Below are 15,293 nucleotides of genomic sequence, written 5' to 3' on the forward strand. Positions count from 1 at the left end.
GTGAAATGAAATGGGGTTTAGTGTCTTGCTATTCAGCACAAACCGGGCTAATGAAGACGGGATAATGTCATGCAGTGTGCTGTTGTGGAAGTATTCTTCTACTAAAAGTGTTTCCGTCCACTCTTCGTCAAATTTCAACTGTCAATGGTTCTTTTGCGTGCACGATCTCGGTTCTTGTGACAATATCATTTATATTACTCTTGCTATAATATTAGAGATCTTTAATAAAAATGTTAAAGGGTGGCAAAGACCCGATGTAATTTAAAAAAAGTGGCCCCAGTATAAGTGTTGTCGGTTGTATTGGAGCAATTTTCTGGTAACCGATATAAAATAAAATGGCTAGCAAAATATTGCAAACCTATTATTTATTTATTTATTTTATTTTAAAAAGTCCAGCAGAATGACTTACCTTGAGCTTGTCCGCCATGATATGATAATATAAATCCTGTAAGAAACAGGACGTTCCATATCTCGGTTACCCAAGACATGACCGCAGTTACACACTTTTATATTAAAAAGCTATCAGAAAATACAAAATCATTAAAATAACAAACTTCCGTAAAATTAAAATAAAAACAGAGAAAGGGTATCCTAGTTAATAGTTTAAAAAGGGCAAAGTTGAAAAAAAATTAATTAAAAATCACAAATAAATAATGAAATAAGGAACATTATTTAAACAGTTCTCAAATGAAAAATGGAAAAATCTTGAAACAATATAAAGAATTGCAAAATCATTAAAATATTTAAAAAGCAATAAAATCCTGATACAGAAATATACTATGGAAATAATGTTAGAATCCTGTTAATAAAAACCTATATACATTAAAACGGTTTTAGAGGCACAAAGTTTAAAATCCAAACATCAACAATATGTTTATGGTAACAGCTATTATACTACACTATTATACCATGCATCTACACCCAAATATAAATTAAAATTTGAAATATGACACATAGAAACAGTTCATTCTTATATTACAGTCTTACCTTCTCAAAGTATTAAATGTATTTGAAGTTGAATCTCGATTAACCTGGGTTACTTGATATAAACCGTTTAGCCAATGGCTATCATAAAAACAAGATAGAATCTTAAATTTTTAAACCCAGTATCTCGAGTAATGATATCGTGATTAATTACGCAATCTCTGGTCATTTCTAAATAAAATCACAAAGTTTGAAAGCATAAAATTAGGATTGTTTAAAGGGGAAATTAAAGGTTAAGAAGTGTGAACAGTTACGTTCGTTATTTTTTAAATATATCCCAAGGAGTGAGCCCCGTCACCATAACCACTTTTTAGTATTATTACTCCATAAACCGAATCTGGGGGTTGTGGACGGCCGAATGTATTATTTAGGCGTGCGTATTGGATCATAAAGTCGATTCGTGGTACGCGACAAGGTGTAAGGTCGCCTGTACAACATCGTGGGTTATCCCCTGGTCCTCCCCCACAACTAAAGAGCCCTACGCGTGTAACCGAATTATTGATATAAAATTGAACCATGTTAAATCTGAAATCACCCAATTTGTGTCGAGTGGACTTTAAACCCGATTACCCCCCCTCCCTCATGAAATTTTCGCATAGACTCACGGCATACCATTTATGTTACATGCAGTATATACTCAGGGTCGGAGTAAATGGGTACAGGGTTACAGCCAGGGACCCCAATATCAATCGGTCGCTCAAATTAGTTCTATAAAAGAATTCGCAACATAAAATGAAAAGAAATGGGGTTTACCTTCCTACTTTTCTGCCCCGGGTTGGCTAATGAAAACAGTTGCAATGTATGTCAGATGAAACATGTAAATGTTTGTGCCATATAAATCTATGCATGCTTTATCCGGCCCTGTATGTAATAATGTAATCTTAAAATGTATTTTTTGGTGGGGTTTTTTTTCACGCGTCAGTGTGTATATCAGAATTCAAAGCTATATAATATCGTATTCAAACTTATTTTTAAGTGACTAATCTATTATTGGGCAGTTTACATTGTAATAAATTTAACACATGGATCTTCTACTCCCTTCCAATGTTTGCATGTGAAATGCCAAGCGTACAGCAATACACTAATCTCTGTGCTAATGGATGTTTATCTTTAAATGTGCTTGATTAGGTAAATGAGAAGATGAAAACGATTATCTTTTATTCGTCTCATTAACCCGTGATGTTTTAATGATAAAATATCTTTATACTGTAGCGACCTACCCCAGGGGTGTCATGGCAAACACTCGTGTATCAGTTGAAGGCCAATAATTATGAAGCTGTTATGAAGTTCGAAAAATAAAAAGATCAAACGTTTATCTGAAGGCATCATTACATTTTTTTTTTTTTTTTTTTTTTTTGCTTATAGGTAAGATGTTCCACACATGTTGCGAAAGTAAAATATAATTGTCTTAATGTCAGGGGCGTGGTGACCCATGAGTTTGTATGATGAACAAGATCCCGTCCGGGCCCCCCAAAACAATATTTATATATATATGTGTGTGGGTGTGTGTGTGTGTGTGGGGGGGGGGGGGCTCCCAGTCCCAACTGGTAATATTGGGCTGTGTGGAACGTGCTAGAGTCGATTTGTAGCATATCTGACCCACGGTATATGTTTGACACTGGTTAACCATTATGATTATGATTATAATGTTATAAACCGCACTGATACTGCGTGATTTTTTTGCCATTTGCGAGGGGCACAAAAACTCAAGGGAGCGCAAAAATTCAAAACGAGTGTTGATATTTTTGGATATCAAAATAGACGAGTAGGAGATTTTATTTATCACCCAATCCCTTCTTACATGCACAAATAGATAAATATAATTCTTTGCTGTAGATTTCACAATGGACCTTATAAGGTCCATGATTTCACTTTTACTGAACATTACGGCGTAGTGATACATCATTTTTTGACAGCAATTCAACCATTGCAAAGTCCTTTATATTGACCCAGTGTTTTCATCAAGGTCAATTGAATAACAATAGTTCATTTTTAATAAAAAAAAATTACTTTTAATAAGAAATGAACTGTTATTTGAAAATAAAAAAAAGTAATTCCTTTTCAACTGACCAATCAAATTCATGTAAAGCGATATCTCCTTAGTAGATTATGAAATATATCACACAAGCGATATCTATACTGTAGAATGGATTATTGAGTGATAAAAGGGCTTATCTGCGATACCCCTCACAGTGGCAGCGGACGTTAAATCGCCAATTAACCAAAACAGGCCGAATGCTAGATCGAATATCATGTTATTTGTCCGAGAGACATGAAGAAGCGATGAGAAATCAATACAAATTTTAAATCAATGTAAACTTGAGATAGCCATAACTGCAGTTAGAACTGATTGATTTGAATGATCAGGAACTGCTCTCAAAGCGGTCCTCATCTTGTTGTTCTACTTCTTCTTGGGGGCGACGCTCTTAGAACGGTAGGATGGACATGAAACTTGGCATACTCGTTCCTTGAACAATTGCCCATTCATATGACTTTTGATGCGACGTAACAATTCCGAAATGGCAGCGGACGTATAATACGCTCCTACGTGTTTGATACAAGTTCTTGAGATGATATTTAACTTTTATTCTGGAATATCGGGCCATAAATAATGCTTACATATTTTACGGTTAAAGGGACAACGAAGAACTCCCGAAGTTAACTATAAAACCTTCCGTTATAAATAACCTTAGGTTTATGAATAATGCAAACATGTTGTAGAAGCTTCCGAAACCTTCGCCTATACATCTTTGATAACTTAATGTCCAGAGATGTTGTTGCTAGGAAAATTATGGATGGATATCAGGAGTATTAGTTTTCCTTGTATACAACAAGTGGCGAGTTCTGATAGGGACAATGGGACAAGTAGACGGATAACTTGATCTTTGAAGATTTTATTTCAATAAATATATATTTACATAAACATTTATCTGAGTCACTGAAGCCGTTTGCCTCATAAATAATTCCAATATGATTATACTAATATACGCAATATATCCATACATATATCCATATATAGGCAATATATTCTAAAAATTTTAATTATATTTAGCCGCTAAATGCAATACTCGTATATGATTCTAATATTCAACCTACCTGTATTTCTGGATACTTATTTAAGAAACCTTCAACTTTAATTATATTTAGCCTCTAAATGCACATACTTGCATATGATTCTAACATTCAACCCTACCTGTATATCTGGATCCTTATTCAAGAAACCTTTTTACTAAAAGATTTTAAGAATGCTGCCTCTTCATTAAGCTATGAATTTAGTGCTCAGCCAATAAAAGAAAGAGAGAGAGAGGGGGGGGGGTAACCTCCACAAACTAGGTCATATCGGGAGTTTAATGTCCACTCTAAACAAAACCAGGTCATTTCGGGACTAACATATTGTTCAATTTTATTTCAACAATTTGCTTGTGCGTACGGGTCTTTAGCAATGGGAGGAAACCAGAGGACCCAGAGAAAACCCACGAGGTTGGACAGGCGACCCAACACCTTGTCACTTACATCCGGGGAATCAAAACCACGCCAGTTGACTCATTGACAAACCCTATGATACAGCGCGCATGTGCTAACCATTCGGCCATCCACGCTCAACCAATAAACAATCAATATTCTTAAAATATTTTAGATGAAGTTTTCATTAATAGGGCCCAGGGATGATTAGCACATTTTTACTTTACTTAAATCATACTACAAGCTAATTACTGACGATCCCCAATGATAAAAACAAATAATTATTAAATAATTCTTCTAAAATATTGAGTGTTCCCCCCCCCCCCCAACCCACAAAATAGGCCAAACTTTAACGGTACATTACTTGATGATGATCGTTCAATAAAATATCCAGATTTTTTTAACTGAATGAACATTAGCATAGATCCAACATATTTCAGCTTGTACACCCTCTGCACTTCCTATAAGGTGCTTACTGGGTACTAAGTTCTTTAAAAGAATATGTTCTCCATTAATGTAGGATTGGGATTAAAACGAGTTTTCTCTACATTCCAAATCTAGACATTATATAATACATATTATATAAAACATGCACTAACTCTATACTTTCAAAATCTACATATTATATAACACATATTATATAACACATGCACTAACCCTATACTTTCAAAATCTACACATTATATAATACATATTATATAACACAGGCATTAACCCTATACTTTCAAAAGGCTGGAAAAGGCAATAAGAAAGGATAATAATACAATAATAATTACACAATAATACAGTATGAAGCTGATGATAAATGATCTGTATTTGCCGAGCAGATTATAGTGCATAATTAATACAGGGTCCACAGTATTCATGAATCTCTAAACTAAAATGAAGCACATATTTCATTAGTTGAAGATTAAAATACTAGTACAAATATTAACTCTTAGCCAATGAAAAGACTGCTCTCTTAAAATAGTCAAGTTTACCATTTTGTGAATTAGATAAGTTACACCTAGTATCAAGTATGTATATATATAATATATATAATATATTTATGTGTGTGTTATAGATATAAAACAATATTTACAATTGATATAAACACATGGAACTAATTCTATTTGTTTAATTTATAATAAAAACAATTTCAAATAATTCTAATATACACATCAATATAAACATTTTAACAAAATCTATGAAACAAGACAGAAACACTGGTTGTTTTCTCATCATATATACACAGTCAAATTTCTTATTTAAATTGACAATAACACCACCTACACGTGTATCAATGTAATCAATTGACAATAACACCACCTACATGTGTATCAATGTAATCAATTGACAATGACACCATCTACATGTGTATCAATGTAATCAATTGACAATGACACCATCTACACATGTATCAATGTAATCAATTGACAAAAACACCATCTACATGTGTATCAATGTAATCAATTGACAATGACACCATCTACATGTGTATCAATGTAATCAATTGACAATGACACCATCTACATGTGTATCAATGTAATCAATTGACAATGACACCATCTACATGTGTATCAATGTAATCAATTGACAAAAACACCATCTACATGTGTATCAATGTAATTAACTTACATAATACCACCTACATGTAATCAATTTGCACATCATACATGTGTGTCAATGTCATTAATTTACACTACATGCACATGTATCAACATAATTCATTTACAATGTCACGATATACAATACATACACCTATATCAATGTAATCAATTTACACCACATACACATGTATCCATGTAATAAATCTAATATAGCACAAAAACTTCTGACCTCTGACATAATTAGATTATAGAATGCCAGAAATGATGGAATAACCCCAACCATATATTACAGGTAGGTAAATTTTACATGAAATTATTAAGTCACCACTTATACACATAGTCCTGTAGATAGTAAGTGATGGAAGTTAAAGGACAATATTGGTGCCAGTCATTATCACATATGTGATAGAACTGGTTAAACACGTTCCAAATATCATTTTTTCACAGAGAACATTGCTACGATAGATGAGTAATCAATGTTTCAACAATAGGAAATGACGAAGGCAAAAGGAAAACATGAGTTATCCCTCTATAAAACTGGCTGAAGTGACGGGTGATAACAGATACATCGGCGAATTTCTGCTCACTAATAATTCCTTCGAAGACCAAAAGTTGTTGTATGGAACTGTGAAAGGATATCTGACAATTCATAAACAAAATTGACTGTCACTAGATAAGAGAACATGAAAGAAAAACAGAAAAAGTCTGTGCATTACCATGTTTTTATAAGTATAGAATGAATAAACACCTGTGAATGTACGGACTGTTTCTATTTTTCTCGTGTTCTCTTATCTAATGACATTCAATTACTTTTTTGAATTGTCAGATATACTCTTACAGTATACAGTGGGGGTCTAAATCTACACATTATACAATACATAATATATCTCACATGCCTTAGCCTTAAACTTTCAAAAACATAAATGCATCATGCAGATTTTAAGAACAATTAAATATTTGGTTCAAAAGATAGTGTTTAGAACACAGATAGGGTTAATAATGATATAATTTAACTTAATCAAACCAAAATTAAGTCGGATTTACAAAAATTTCATGTTTCATATTATTGAACTATACACTACACAATACATAATATCAACATAAAAATAAAGGGTTTTAACATATATTTATAAAGCTAGATGATAATAAATCACATAGTAGTTCGACATATTCTTCCAACACGGTGATAACAAACAGTTGGTTTTAAAGTAATGAACAGCCTGTTGCTAAGTAACAGTCTGTTGAGAAGTAACCAACTGGTATTTATGTGAAAGCACTCTTCATAATAATCTGTCCGTTATATTTTAATCACATGTCTCCGACATCACTTTATTTACGAGTACACGGCCAATCTAATCCACCACACGCAGCAGAGATGATAAAATACAGAATAACCTGAAACAAACAAATACATAATATAAAAAGAGAAACGCATAGTGACACTTTGTCCTGGGTATACCCTCGTTCTACCACCGCCTCGTTGCAACCGGACTATTCTCCAGCATTGCTGTGGCCATACCATGTGTGTTTGAACCCATTTAAGTCAGTATGTTAATTAATGTGAGAGAGAGAGAGAGAGAGAGAGAGAGAGAGATGGGGTTTAACTCCTACTCCTTGTCACGCACAACTGGGGAATCGAAATCACGCCAGCTGACTCAATGACAGACCTTATGATTCAACGCACATGCACTAACCATACTGGCATCCAACCACCCCGTTAATTAATGTAATTGTCAAGTTAATAATATAAAATAAAGATGGACTTACAATAACAACAATAACAATAATGATTGTAATTTTAATATTTTTCCACCATAACGATCTTGCTAAGGCTCTACTTGTCTTTTTAAACGAAACAGCCTGAAAATATAACAATACTTCTATAATAAACATTCTTCATGTTACATTCCTACAAGCAGGGCTGGGCGAATGGTCATGGAATTTAATCATTACATTTTTTAAATATACATTATGCAAGAGCTAAATCTGCCTATTGTAGGTCTTTCTTTAGGCCCGAAATGTTATCTAAATTATTAATTAGACATTAATTAACTTATCAAGACCATGATCAACTGTCAACGCTAGCCTGCAATCTTTATTGGATTATGATCCGATTTGCTGCTCAGCTTTCGTTCATGATTTAATCATGAAATGGATAATTGAGACTATGTTTTTATCGTACCGACTTTAGTAATGATGATCGATGCTAGGCCGAAATTACAATGGCTTAATTCTCGGTTCATAGTGGATCAATATGAGTGAAACTTTCAGCAAATTGCCTTTACATTATCTAGTTTTAACTATTATAGTGAGAACTGCCAGCTCTTTATCTAATCTCCCATAATGTATCTTCAAGTAAAGGTTATGTAATGGAGATGTAATGAATTACATGTACATTCCAAAAATTATGTAACGGTCAATTACATTTCATTTACTTTTCGATTTCATTTTATGGTACATATCAATAGTTCCAACTGCGACAAGACTCAAATGTTTGCACTGCATCAGAGAAGTCAATTAAGTTGATCTCTGAATAGATATACATGTCGATTGCTACAAGCTTAATCAAACATAATGTAGCAAGGCACAAACATACATTCAAGAGCAGCTTTTTGAAGGGTAGCTTCCTCTTTAGTCTGAAAAACTTGAGACCTGTAATGTGCAGGGTATGAATGGATGGATGGACCAACAAGCAGGATGTTAAAATATATTCCCCATGAAATGATGGTGTATAAAAACTCAAAACACCATTCTTGTCGGCAATATCTATGAAGTGGAAACAGAAGTTAAATAAAGCTATTTCAAACACAGTCCAGCCAAAGATCCTTGAAGCCAGAGCAATGACCTTGTGAATATTAATCACTTTTATTACATGAGAATAGAGAATTAGCAACCATCAATAGTCTGCGGAATGACATTTAAGTTTGATAATACATGTTTAAAGGTTTTATTTAAAATCAGAAGGCTTAGACTAAAAGAGACTGGCAGTACAAGACTTACATTAGCACTGAGATCATCTGTTTTATCGACCAGTAATTCTAATCGTTCTCCTCTGTCTGCTATTTGATCTGTGAAAATAAAAATATAGGTTCAAATAATGTGCAAATAAAAGAGGTTGTTTTGATCAACTTGATTCTCACACATATATTTCTCAAGTGCGGGATGAGGGGAATGGCTGATTGGTTAGCATGTGCGCGCTGTATCATAAGGTCTGTTATTGAGTAAACTGGTTGGGTTTCGTTTCCCCGCTGTATGTGACAAGGAGTAGTGTCACCTGTACAATCTCGTGGGCTACTTTCTTTAGAGTCACTGATCTTTAATTTATATTGGATATATCCAGCCAAGAGCAAAATTTAATATTCACTCAATCTTTCATGACACATAGTATTTTTCATTTTCGTAATTTGATTGTGCAAAGTTGGTGGAATCAGAGACCCACGAGTTAAGGAAGACGCCACTACAATGACTGAATGATCTTATGATCTACAGCACACACGTCGGATTACTTGGGAAGGACGTTAAAAGTTACAACCCATCTTATTTCATTACAGACTATTACTTGGTCCCAATAAATTCAAGCTATAGTTTTTTTTATATAAGTTTTAAATCTCTTAATCACAATACACCAGAGCCGACTGAAATCTACATACCGATATTTCTCACCATAATTCCCTTTAACTCATCGACTTGATTCTGAACATGACCTAGTTGATCTGGTGATCGATCTTCTGTGTTCGTTCGCTAAAGTAAGTAACATAAAAACATCAATTCCTTAATAATGGCATCTAGAAGTACAGTTAAATATTCACAATACATGGTAAATATGAAAAAAACTACTTCTCTGTTAATTAATAACAACTTTTCATAACACAAAACATACAGGACACGTTTGCAATTTAAAAGATCAATTGGAATGTACATATTAAGATGTCTTTGCAAAATTATTCTATTTAAAGACCGATAGTTTTAAAAATATTCTTAGAATTATAAAATATGTTCGTCAAAAGAAACTCTGGAAACCTTGATGAGAAAATAATTAATATAAACAAATCTACATTACAGATTTCTAAAAATATTGTTGGAACTCAAAATTAAAAACTATTTGTTAAAAAGTAGATTTTGGAAATCTTGAGGAGAAAATAAATGATTTAATCTATATTGAATGAAGTATGATATATATACAAACCATCTGAGAAGCTATAACACGAGAAAATTCACTGTTCATAGCATACGGTAAGGCTGTCTGAGCTCGGACACCATACTGACCTTGAAACCTGTCAATGTTACATAATCATATTTTATTGAAAACATGGTTCACAGAATCGAAGGGGGTTGGGTACCAATGGATAAAGGCTTGCCTGCTAGATCGTAAGGTCTGGCAGTGAGTCAAGTGGTGTGGTTACGAATCCCCGCTTGTACATGACAAGGAGTAGGGTCACATGTCTAACCTCGTGGGTTTTCTCTGGGTACTCTGATTTTCTTCCAAGTGAATTATTGAAATAAAATTGAACCATATGTTAGATCCAAAATGTTTGTGGACATTAAACCCTCTCTCTGTGTGTCATATGTTTATAGAGTCATATTCAATTAATAAAAAGCATGATCATTTGCTAATGTTATGTCAGGCCACTCCTTGATGAATGACTTGGGTAGAGAAACTGGTGATCATATATGTATATAGAACCTCGGACATGTTGAAGTGGTCTTCTTAAAGTTCTGTTATTAATATTTACACTATCTGATAATCATGCTGTAAATATGTATTTACTTAAACATGTATATTACGAGATAAGTTTATTACAGAATAATAAAGTGCTTTTCTTATTAAATAAATCATTTTACCTTCTTTTTATATCGTTCAGAAATGCAAAAGCAATTGATCTTTCAAAATCCTGAAAACAAGAAAAAATAATTTACTGTTCACCATTATGATATATATTAATGTTACAAAGTGGTGATGGAGATGATGTCACAAATCCCTTAATTTACCCAATCAAGTGAGTCAACCCTTCTGGGATCATGCAAGTTTAAACTAAATCGTCATTAGAAACAACAAGGCACCACATCTAACAATTTTGCTTGAAATCTCTTGAGTTGGTTTGAAAAAATAGTCAAAAATTTCATTTTTCCCTTAATTTATGGTGCCAGTTCTCTGTTCCATTAGGACCAAGTAACTTCATTTGAACAGATCTTGACAACCACATCAAATTACCTACCCAGTACCTAATTAAGCAGTTTAGTAACAGAAGTTGAAAATAAATAAAGTCTGTTAATCTAAACACATACAGGACTCCTATTAATTTGTACATACTACATGCCACTCAGTATTTTTTAGAGATCTGACCAATTTTAGTCTCTCAAATATTTAGCCACATTTTTTATCACTGTCATGGTCGACCTTTATTAGCAGTGAAATTATTTGGTCATCACTCATCATGTGAGGTAGTGTGACATTGGTTTGCTGTTAGAAATTTTCCCGTATTGCACATTTGTTAGTGTCGTTTAGCTCTTGAGAGGCCAGGTAAATCCTATATAGGTAATTATATAAAATATATTGATGATACACGTAAGTATATAAAATATATTGATGATAAGATGATAAGTATATAAATTATATTGATGATAAGATGACAAGTATATAAAATATATTTATGATAAGTATATAAAACAGGTGAAAAGATATATTTTACTTACATCATCTGTTATACACAGATATATAATCTTATCTTCACTAATATAGTGAAATAAATAACTGAAACAAAATAATCAAATATAACTACATATGCTTCTTATAGTTTAACATATTTTCCTAAATACAGTATGTTTACATAATTTTAACACAGTGTGTGTACATATCTTAAATACAGTATGTGTGCACATATCTTTAATACAGTATGTGTACATATCTTCAATACATGTAAATGTATGTACAGTCACAGTGTATGTTCATGCATCTATGTTTAATACAGTATGTGTAGTGTGTACATATGTTCAATACAGTATGTGTACACGTCTTTAATATAGTATGCATACATATCTTTCAAGAATAAAATATTGTTCTATCAAATAAAAAATACCAAAAAATCAAGTTGAAAGGGTTAGGTCATCAAGGGGTTAAGATCATGACTTTTAAAGGGCACATGGCTCTATTTTTTGGAATCTTGAAATAGACTAAAATGGTTCTAAAAGCATGTATTAATGTAATATGAATGTATGTAAGTGATTTATATTCAATTTTTGAAAAAAAATATTTGTAATTTCTAATCAATTATGTTCGGTGAAATATGTGACACCTGCTACTTAGTGCATTCTACACGTTTTTTAAATTCTTATTTTCTTGTTTGTGAATCAACTTTTACTAATTACATGTACTTCCACAATGTCAAGTAGGATATGTTTTTATTTGTTCATTACTAAATGGCTACCAAAACCATAGACTACACAACTCGTGCACTCATTATAAAATGTTACATGTAATTATGTCTTAAATATTGGATATTAGGAATGATCCTATAGTTTCACGGCAAGATAGCATCAATATTGATTGAAATTGATCAATATTGAATTCTAATTAATGCTTTTAATTTCGAATATTATGAAAAATATTGAGTTAGAGACTTAGCTCCTTTAAGAGATATTCATGACTATTGGGTGAGTTTGTGTATTCATCAGTGATGGGTAATTAATGAATAATGTATAATTTCTAACCACTTTGTATACATAGTCAACATTAGAGTAGCGATGATTTGAATGCTTTAAATTATTAGCAATAGTTAATAGAAAAGGACCTTCATGGAATCACATCCACAGTGCAAAGAATAAAAACAAATCTACAGAATTAATAAAAGACAATATTCATTGGGATAGCCAGAATTTTACACAAATTTGAAGTTCCACTTCCATAAATAAAACTTTTTCTGGTGGTGACACAACTAGGGGCTCCTACAGAATTGTACATACATATACCCCCTAGTTACAAATGATATAATAAAATGTACATACTTTCCATGTGAGTATGTTAATTTAGAATCAGCTGTTGGTATTTTAGCCAAAATTTGTTCTGTTACTTGTGTAAAGTTTCCGGCACAACTGGCATACTTCGCTAACACAGTAGCACCTCTAGCAACTACAGCAAATAATATAGGCATCTTGATTGATTATTGACAACTCTTCCTTCTACCTACAAAATATGATGTACAAATATAGTATAGCTTTTTTTCTTTGCTTGTAAAGAGATAAGGATGCATTATGTAAGAGCTAAGGATGCATTATGTAAGAGCTAACTAAGGATGCATTACCTAAGAGCTAAATCTTCACATTGCAGATCTTTTTTCTGACTTCAAGAATTATATAAATTATTAATTAGACATTTATTAACATGACAAACCCAGCCTATAACCAACTCATTGGGCCATTGGATGGCTCCGATTTTAAGTAGATTATGAATGAATTATAAAAAAAAGACATTTCATGACTGATAATCAATGAGATTGTGCAATATTGTTGGATTTCAGGGGATTTGGGTAAAGTTGTATCATTAATCCATTTACATGTAGCTCTTGTTTTTACATGAACCTTATTATTACAAACCCATGAACAGGCCCGTAGCCAGCGTGGGGCAAGGGGGCGCAATGCCCCTTGAAAAAATGTTTTGCCTGCTCGAAAAAAAAATGCCGACCATAGCTCTAAAATACCTACTGTAGACTGTACCTCCCGCACCCCCGAACTAAAAACTTCACTGCCCCTTCGAAGCCAGCAAGCTGGCTTAGGGACCTGCCCATGAACAAAGAATTTGTATTCCTTACACAATCCTTTATCAAAATAAGACAATCTCAAAATTTCAACACTTGAAACCAAACGTAAAACCACACAGACAGATCTCTTAACTAACCACCCACATATTACACTTTTTAAATTCATGATTCAACATTTAATTTATCATTTTTTATCCAAGGTCAACACTCCAACCCAGTTCCGCTGGTTATTAGTTTGGATGTTTGCAGTGGTCCCTGATTCCTTTTTATTCATATCTCTTATTTCAAAAATTTCATAATTCATTAAATTGTTCAAAAGCTGTCCATAGATAAGAGAACAGTTTACCACATTTGTTTATTTTTCAAACTCTCTATCTTTATCTTTCATTGTGCTAAATGTGTTGTTGATAACCAATGAAAAATAAATGAAATGGGGTTTAACATCCTACTTTTCTGCATTGTTGGGTTAATGAAGACCGAGTTAGGACTGGGTTTGGTATGATTCTTAATTTCCGCATAACTAATATTCATATCCTTTGGGCCAATGATAAGGTCTGCCCCTTTTCCGTATAATGAGGGTAACGATATAGCATCCACCTGCTGAGCAGGAAAAAAACTCACTGTCTCACAACCAGCCAAGTGTCCTGTTCATTCGGCCAAGACTAATCACTTTAACAGTGTTTCTAAGATTAATTAAAGTACATCCCTAATATATTCCTGTGATTGAATTTCCAGAATTTAATTATCTCAATCCCTTGAATGGGGGTCAATATTAAATATAAGAATTAAAGTGATGACGACAGTAATACTAATAGTCACTATTTATTGCTGAATGTTTGAATACAACATAATTTACACCACAATTCTGCTCAAACCACATTTGTTTTCAGGACTGGAAAAACTTTGACAGACCTTATTGCTAAAAGTGACATATTCAAAATCAAATACTCATACTTTGTACGAATTTAACTGTATACGATACGACTTGAATAAACTCAGTGATGAATTGATGATACAGTGAACTGAGAGTCAATCGAATTATTCAAATCTAAACTAGAAAACATTAACTAGCGCACTCCATCCGTCGTGTAAAAGCCAGTAATTGGCATCTACGACTATGCATTCAGATTCAGATGTCAGTCAATCTCTATTGCAATCCCAACATAACATTGGACTGACAAACTGAAACAACACAAATCATTCTCCGAATCGCATCAATCAACAGGTATTTTTCATAGGTTTTTGTCAAAATTACTTATCATAATACCTAGTTTTTCTGTAATTATTAATGACTGCACCAAAAAAGGCAACAATATCACCAATTATTCGCTTAATTTTTTAGTAAATTCTCTATTTTGGATTCGATGATTGTTTACTATTGACAAAAACGGAAGTGACATCTCATTGTCACATGATTTTTAGAAATATGGATTGACTCCAGAATTGGATTTGTATTAGTTTTGGTTTTATTAAAAGAAATAGTTCACGTAAATTATATGTGTAT

At 32.9% G+C, this 15,293-nt stretch overlaps 1 protein-coding gene across 2 annotated transcripts; it reads right to left on the reverse strand.

Annotated features, from left to right (window-relative positions):
- Positions 1 to 3,862: 3,862 nt before the first annotated feature.
- LOC126829592 (vesicle-associated membrane protein 7) lies at positions 3,863 to 15,187 on the reverse strand. Of its 2 annotated transcripts, none has more exons than XM_050559546.2 (9): positions 15,057 to 15,187; positions 13,038 to 13,211; positions 11,730 to 11,787; positions 10,878 to 10,927; positions 10,222 to 10,309; positions 9,686 to 9,776; positions 9,036 to 9,103; positions 7,803 to 7,895; positions 3,863 to 7,430 (listed from the first exon to the last, which is right to left on the reverse strand). In XM_050559546.2, exons 2-9 carry the CDS (start codon positions 13,181 to 13,183, stop codon positions 7,365 to 7,367), a joined length of 660 nt encoding a protein of 219 aa, XP_050415503.2. In that variant the 5' UTR covers positions 13,184 to 13,211; positions 15,057 to 15,187; the 3' UTR covers positions 3,863 to 7,364. The 2 variants fall into 2 exon arrangements, with proteins under 2 accessions (XP_050415503.2, XP_050415502.2); XM_050559545.2 differs by having other exon boundaries at positions 13,038 to 13,215.
- Between the last annotated feature and the right edge of the window lie 106 nt (positions 15,188 to 15,293).

The sequence above is a fragment of the Patella vulgata genome, chromosome 8 (genome assembly GCF_932274485.2).
Source record: "Patella vulgata chromosome 8, xgPatVulg1.2, whole genome shotgun sequence".
In the NCBI taxonomy this organism is placed as follows: domain Eukaryota; kingdom Metazoa; phylum Mollusca; class Gastropoda; family Patellidae; genus Patella; species Patella vulgata.